General features: G+C 36.2%; 2 protein-coding genes across 7 annotated transcripts in view; one reads left to right on the top strand and one right to left on the bottom strand.

The window, feature by feature from the left end:
* The first annotated feature begins 511 nt into the window (after positions 1-511).
* LOC143879829 (cation transporter HKT1;3-like) lies at positions 512-7,026 on the top strand. 2 transcript variants are annotated; one of them, XM_077382454.1, is made up of 3 exons: positions 512-1,992; positions 2,929-3,150; positions 6,682-7,025. In XM_077382454.1, the coding sequence occupies exons 1-3, from the start codon at positions 803-805 to the stop codon at positions 6,878-6,880; spliced, it is 1,611 nt and encodes a 536-aa protein (XP_077238569.1). In that variant the 5' UTR covers positions 512-802; the 3' UTR covers positions 6,881-7,025. The 2 variants fall into 2 exon arrangements, with proteins under 2 accessions (XP_077238569.1, XP_077238568.1); XM_077382453.1 differs by lacking the exon at positions 2,929-3,150 and having other exon boundaries at positions 6,682-7,026.
* The window catches only part of LOC143879828 (P-loop containing nucleoside triphosphate hydrolases superfamily protein), a 36,237-nt gene continuing 31,923 nt past the window's right edge, over positions 2,842-7,155 (bottom strand). For 2 of the 5 annotated variants that reach the window (XR_013251400.1, XR_013251402.1), the window contains exon 23: positions 5,497-5,869. The gene's annotated coding sequence lies outside the window, so the exon portion shown is untranslated. Of the gene's footprint in view, positions 3,137-5,263; positions 5,420-5,496; positions 5,870-5,894; positions 7,139-7,155 lie in introns of those variants that run through there. The other 3 variants (XR_013251403.1, XR_013251404.1, XR_013251401.1) reach the window with 2 other exon arrangements.

Below are 7,155 nucleotides of genomic sequence, written 5' to 3'. Positions count from 1 at the left end.
AGAGTAAAGCATGTGGATTTCTTATTTCTTTTCTGAGTTTGGTCTGAGACCTCATCAATTCATTCAAATCTATCCATCAATATCTTCTGCAGTTGCTTCTTGCTAGTTCAAGAAAACAAAACAGCAACCAACTTCCTTGAATGTTAGGAAGTTTCCTCATGCTTTTTTTATAATCATCAATCAATTTCGAGTCATTAGCAATCAACCCTACCACATGTGCATCCGTGTGTTGGTCTCTCATTTGTCCAAAAATACTGCTAATTGCATTGATTAGAGCATGATAATAAATGAGAGTAAATCTCACTCATGAACCTTTAATTTTATGTATTATCTTCTACCCCCTTTCAAAAAGGTTTAACCCTGGACTTTTGGTTAACTTTCCACTCTACATATGCTGACCAGAAAAACCCTTCTCCTAGCCACACATACCCATCTCTCTCTCTCTCTCTCTCTCTCTCTCTCTCTCTCTCTCTCTCTCTCTCACACACACACACACACACACACACACACACACTCACACATCACACACACACAAGTAAACCGCTCTCCCTCTCAACCTTAACAAACAAGAAGGATGGAAATGATGGGAAAGTGAATGGAAATACCATTTTCGTTTTATTTATTTATTTTCTCTTATTTGTCAGTCTTCTTTTAAAGATAACTAGAGCCATCTGGGCCGAGAGAACCTCACTAGAATTGAAAGCTTCTTCACTGCCCTCCCTATATAAACCCATTTGGTTACCATCAAATTCCAACACTTCCAATTATTTGTTTTTTCACGTACATCGACTATCTCAGTCATATGAGTTCCTTTGCTTGTTTTAGAAAATCCTTTTCATGCATACAATTGTCTTGTTATAGCAAATCCTTTCGATGTCTTCTTACCTATTTATTTCGCTTTCTAGTCTTCCAAGTGAATCCATTCTGGATTCAACTGTGTTATTTTACCTCTCTTTCCTTTTTGGGTTTCCTAATTTTAAAGATTATTGGTCCAAAGAACCCATCTTATAGGCTTAAGGACTTGGATGTGTTCTTCACTTCGGTGTCTGCCACAACAGTTTCGAGCATGTCGACCGTTGAAATGGAGGTTTTTTCAAATTCCCAGCTTGTGGTTTTAACTATTTTGATGCTACTAGGTGGAGAGGTTTTCACTTCTATGCTTGGTCTTCAACTGCTCAAGGCCTTGTTCCCAAAACAAGTGGGGATTGAAAACAAAATCAATTCAGTTAGTATTGAACTAAACTCTATGAACCGTTTCCATGTCGATACTCGAATCGATTTGGATTTGATTACAGCATCCGATTTCGAATGCGAAAAATCGGACTTCGTGGGGTCCGAAATTCAGTCAGTGGGTCATGAGGATTTGAAGTATAGCTGTATTAAGTACTTGGGTTTTGTCGTATTGGGTTATCTTCTAGTGGTACTAGTGTGTGGTTCTTCATTGATTTTACTATATCTGACTCTTGTTTCAAGTGCAAGAGAAGTACTAAAGAACAAAGGGATTAATGAAGTGACATTCTCAGTTTTCACAACGGTCTCTACTTTTGCAAATTGTGGTTTTATTCCAACGAATGAGAACATGATAATTTTCATAAGAAACTCAGGCCTCCTTCTACTTATTATTCCACAGGCTCTTTTGGGCAACACTTTGTATCCACCTTTTCTCAGACTGGTGATATGGGTGCTGAGGAGATTTACAAAAAAGGTGGAATTCGATTACATGTTGAAGAATTCTAGTGAGATTGGGTTTGAACACTTGCTTCCAAAGGTTCATAGCTTGTATCTGGTTCCTACTGTCTTGGGGTTTATAGTGGCACAGTTTATACTGTTTTGCTGCATGGATTGGAATTCAGTGGGGTTGAGTGGGTTGAATTCTTACCAGAAAATCGTTGGAGTTTTGTTTCAGTCAGTGAATTCGAGGCATGCTGGTGAACAAATAATCGATATCTCGATCCTTTCTCAGGCAATCTTGGTGCTCTATGTCGTTATGATGTTAGTACTCTCTCTCTCTCTCTCTCTCTCTCTCTCTCTTAATAGTTATATGAAACTTTTCATTTATAAGGTTTCAAATAATTTTGGGAGCCACCCAAATTTTCCCTTTGTATACAGTATAGATGCAAAGATACTGAATATGAGTTTTTTTTCAAAGAAGCTCCCTAAAAGTCTCTTTATTTAATAATAAGGCCCTTGCAAAATAATAGAAAATAGAAACAAAAATTGAACTGAATTCCGGGACTTTTTCCCAAGGCTTTGTTTCTTTCTACATAAAATGAGCGCAGGACAAATTTTATTCCCATTTTAAGTTAAAAAAAAGGCGTAAAATTATTTTACGGTCATTTTAAATAGAAGCGTTGTTAGGCATTGAGCCATGCATCAAATACATAGTTAGATAATATTTGCACGCCTATGTTTTAATAATGGCATTATCAAACTCATTTGCAAGCCATATAATCTTCTAAAGTGGCTTAATGTTCCATTTTCAAATAAGATTAACTATAAACACAAGGACCCATTTTAGTGGGTATCCAAAGAGGCCCTAAGTCTGCCTCATTAGCATTGGTGGAAGCAGTAGGACCCACATGAAATGATATGAGAGAACTATTTTCATAATTCTAGCTTTTTTTTTTATTGATGGGTAAGCTGGGATCGAACATAAGATCCATTATCTTTGGGTGACTTTCTCTTGAATAAAATAAAATGATTGCCTTTGAAGATTATTTTATTCATTCAAATCAAATAAAAAATAGGGTGTCATTTGAGTTTGAATATTAATAAAGAATTTATTATGAAGTTAATTTGTTTATGAATTGGGTTTTGTTTGATTCACCTATTATGCATCACAAGCATTTTATAAATTATCAGCAGTTCAATGAGAATGGGAAGGCCTGTTTAAGAATTTAGGGAATTAAATTTTTGGTCAGTTTCCAGGTACCTTCCTCCTTATACTTCCTTCTTACCGATTGAGGATGAAGATAAGTGTCCAAGGAAATGCAGAAGGACCCACAGAAGTAGGGTGGTGAGGAATCTCATTTTCTCTCACCTCTCTTATTTGGTCATCTTCATCATCCTCATTTGCATCACTGAGAGAGAAAAGCTGTCTCAAGACCCACTTAACTTCAGCGTCTTAAACATCGTCCTAGAAGTGATCAGGCAAGTTTACATTATAATAATCATAATCATAATCATAATCATAATCATAATCATAATAGGAATGCTAGACTGAAGGGCGCCCTTGGAAAAACCCATCTTTAAGGGCACCCATTGGATCCATGTCATCCAACCACATTTATAATGGCATTGAAAATTTCAAAATTGAAGGAATAGTTAAATGTAGGGTTGGGTGACGTGTATTCAATAGGGCGCCTTTCAGTATAATAAGATTCCAACAACAATTCCCTTAGAACATCTAAATTCATGATCACAGTTGTGTCTTTCACCGAACAATTTCATCGACTCTTACTTGCACACATCATAACAAATATCAATTGCTTTCAATATAGTAGGGCACTTAGAATGAAGGCTTTTTTTCTTTTTTTTAAATTACAATTTTTAACTAGTCAGAGGTCAAAACAATAACAAAGTTTTCTTTTTGTTTAGATTTTCTGTCTAATTTTACTTGTAATGTTTCTTATCACCTAATAATAAGAACAAAATATGGTATATTCACAGAGACCGTGCCCCCAATGGTGGGTTTCCGTACCTCAGCTTATTGTCCACAAGGCGTGTTTCTTGTATGAGTTTCTGACCATTTCTTTGATGATTGAGTTTAAAATGGAGAAGGAAGAAAATCATTCAGTTTCAGGAAAAGGGAGAGACCATTTAGTTTTTGTTGGCCATATTGTCTTCCCAACCAAGAGACCATTTAGTTTATCATTGAGAATTTCATTAGCCTAGCTAAGGTTTAAGGTTGTCCTCATGGGTCGTCTCCTAAATCACTTCTTACAGTTGTTGTTAGTTGTCACACAGCCAAAGGTCCTTTTTAAGATTGAGAAGTTGTAGTGGGCCAAACCACGCATATTACAATAGTCATTAGATAGTGTGTTTAGATTTTTAAATACTAAGTGGAAAATAGTACCAAGCCCATCCGTGATGCGGTATCAAGTTGGATCAGAGGTCAATGAGGACCTAATGTTAGCTTTTAGTCTTAGAGCATGCAGTGTAAGGAATGTATCCATGATTTCTAAAGTTCAGCCTAGATTGAGTCTATCTAAGCATGTAAAGAGAAATGGACGTTTTGTTAGGAGATTGAGTCTATCTAAGAATGTACCCATGCAGTTATTTAGCTTCAAGTGTTCAGAGAACACACAGGGAGGAGCATGCCATTCTAACAGCTATTTGGATAGTGTTTCTCAAATATGATCTCATGATGGGGTGTCAAAAACATTGACAATTTATTTGAGAAACCTTTGTCAATACTGATGGACAGAAATTTAATCTCCTTTGTTTTAGTGGTAATCTAGAGCTTTATGAGATGGAAAGAGATTGCATTTGCCAATTTCATACAGGCTCCTTCCTGTTCTAGGCCTCAATTCTAACATTGGCCATATTCTTGATGACACGACTCGATCTCTCAGTTGTTTTGGTTCAAGGGAGATTATTCAAATTACCAGATAATGGGTAATGATGCACAGTCAACACTGTTATATAGATTTTTTTCAGCACTTAAACTCAGTATATTCACTCTCCTCTTAATGTTACCATTCAACCAAAAAAATAAAATCTGTATAAATCTTTTAATGGGCAAACAGAGCATTTCCATAATGCAGAATCATACCTCTAGTATTCTTTTCCTTTCAATAAATCCCATTTAAATAGTGTATAACAATGCCCAATGTGTACACAGTAGTTATTTTCAGTTTTTTATCATGAACCTTGTTCAGCTAGGTAAATTAACCCATGTTTAGTTGTACGAGCGTTCTTTAGATTTATTCTCATGCTGAGACAAATATCAATCATGGATACGTGGTTGATTCAAGCTGTTAGTTCAGAAACTAATGTGAAGTCATTAGCCTTTTATATTCCTAACAAATGACCCCACAACAGATGGTACAACACGTATCTTGTTGGTATAAGATGAGTTGTGTTATACCCATCCATGGTAACTGAGTGAAACTTTTTTTTTTTCTGTGATTTGTATTCGCTGGACAGCCGCCCATGTTAACTCACAGAAACTTTGCTCGTCTATTTACCAATTGACTAACCTATATGATTCTTATCCGTTTGTGCTTCGAGTTCTCCCTTTGTTTAAAGTTAGTACTCTTACCTTTTTGAAGTCCCACTGAATATTTCTAAAAGATCTCAAGATGGCCCCTTCGAGATCAGCATCTCCTGCCCCAGACAATTTAGCACAGCTGAAAAGCTCAAACTGAGCTACCATGCTTTTTTTCCACTTGTCATTTTGTCGAACATATCTGAAAACCTTGAAAGAAGAAGCTATATCAGTTGATCAATCAGTAACTCTGACTTCTTTCTGAAGAACTTATATTCAATCACAACTAGGATCAATAAAGATATTAAGTACGGCCCCATTATACGATTGTAGATTGTGACACATCTTGGAAAACATGGGGGCAAATTAAGAACAATCATATCATTGGCACAAAAAATGGTAGGCCAGACCCAACAGCTAAGATTGGCATACTCTGGTTCTGTATTACAGCAGACCAAGCAAGTCTAACCTTCTGAAAGGTAAATAGCTCTAAAAGAGATCGGCATGGAGCTACATTTAAGCACCATCGATAACTGGGTCCCAGTCAGCTTGCCATAACAAATTTGTACACTTGTAAACCTCATCCAAAGTCCAACACTTACAAAGCCATGGCTCCATGGTACCTCTGCTGCCTGGTGAGTATGTTGAGGAAACCATAACCTGAAAAAAAATCATTACATTGGACAAATACCTATTTTTAAAGGGAGATGATATTCGCACTCTTTTGTTAGATAATTACACTGTTCTTTTTTTCTTTTATTCTTTTCTAATTGGGTGGTGAAAACGGTTTGGGAATTGCAATAGCCTCTATTAGCCAATTAGAAAGTGTAATTTAAAGAGAATGCATTATTCAAGCAAGAGAATGCAGATATCATCTCCCCATTTTAAAGGATGGACTCTGGACTTAAAAGTTCACTTATGTAAATATTTTGTAGCATGGTTACAATTTGTATACACTGGGATTTTTTTATTTTTTTTATAATGATACACTGGGAAATATATATTGTTTCTATATAGTGCACATACAGAAAGCATAACATAGGCTTCTCATGAAGTCATATGGACAGCACTAAACTAGCGTTGTAAAATTCAATTAGCATAGCCTGATATACAGGATTGATACAGGATTGAAACTGGAAACAGTAAACATGTCATCAAAATCCAAAAAGGAGTAATATGAACTCAACTCAACAAAGCCTTTGTCCCAAACTAGTTGGGGTCAGCTAAATGAATCCTTTAGAAAATATGAACTGCGACAACAAAATAACAAAACAATGGAATTATTTCCGATGAAATTTCCCCACCTTTAAAATTCCACTTTGGTTTCAACCGGAATGTTACAAAATGATGCAGTACATATGGAAACGTGGGATTATCAACAGGCTATATTTGTCAAAATTATTTCCGTTGCAATTTTCCCGCCTTTAAAATTCCACTCTTGGTTTCAACCGAAATGTTACAAAATGGTGCAGTGCGTATGGAAATGTGGGATTATCAACAGGCTATAGTTGTCAACGGCAACTGAAGCCCAATGGCAACTGCAAGGATGCATGGTACGGGTTGTCGGGAAGATGCAGCAAAAAAGGGAAGCTCATTATCATTTTCGTCATGATATTTGGAAGGCTTAAAAAGTTCAACAGGCAAGGAGGTGAAGCTTGGAAGCTTATCTAACAGATAATCACATCTGAGAAAATCCTGTGTAAATGTCGAAAAGTAGGAAAAGTTTGATAGCTCTTGTATAGTTCAAAGTAATAAAAAAGTTTTCAACTCTTCTAGTAACTGAAACATTGGCAGCTTTCATATTAACCATGCATGTGCGCTTGTGAGAACATAATTAAGAAAGATACACGTGTCACCATGAGAGTGGTTGGCTGCTGACTAAAGCGACACTACTATCGGTATGCTTGACTATTGGACAATAAGAATAAGCTGCACAATAAAACACA

This window comes from Tasmannia lanceolata, unplaced genomic scaffold (genome assembly GCF_043159265.1).
Source record: "Tasmannia lanceolata isolate RefF3 unplaced genomic scaffold, GAP_Taslan_0.1 ptg000006l, whole genome shotgun sequence".
Taxonomy (NCBI): domain Eukaryota; kingdom Viridiplantae; phylum Streptophyta; class Magnoliopsida; order Canellales; family Winteraceae; genus Tasmannia; species Tasmannia lanceolata.
This window is presented reverse-complemented; position numbering and strand designations above follow the sequence as displayed.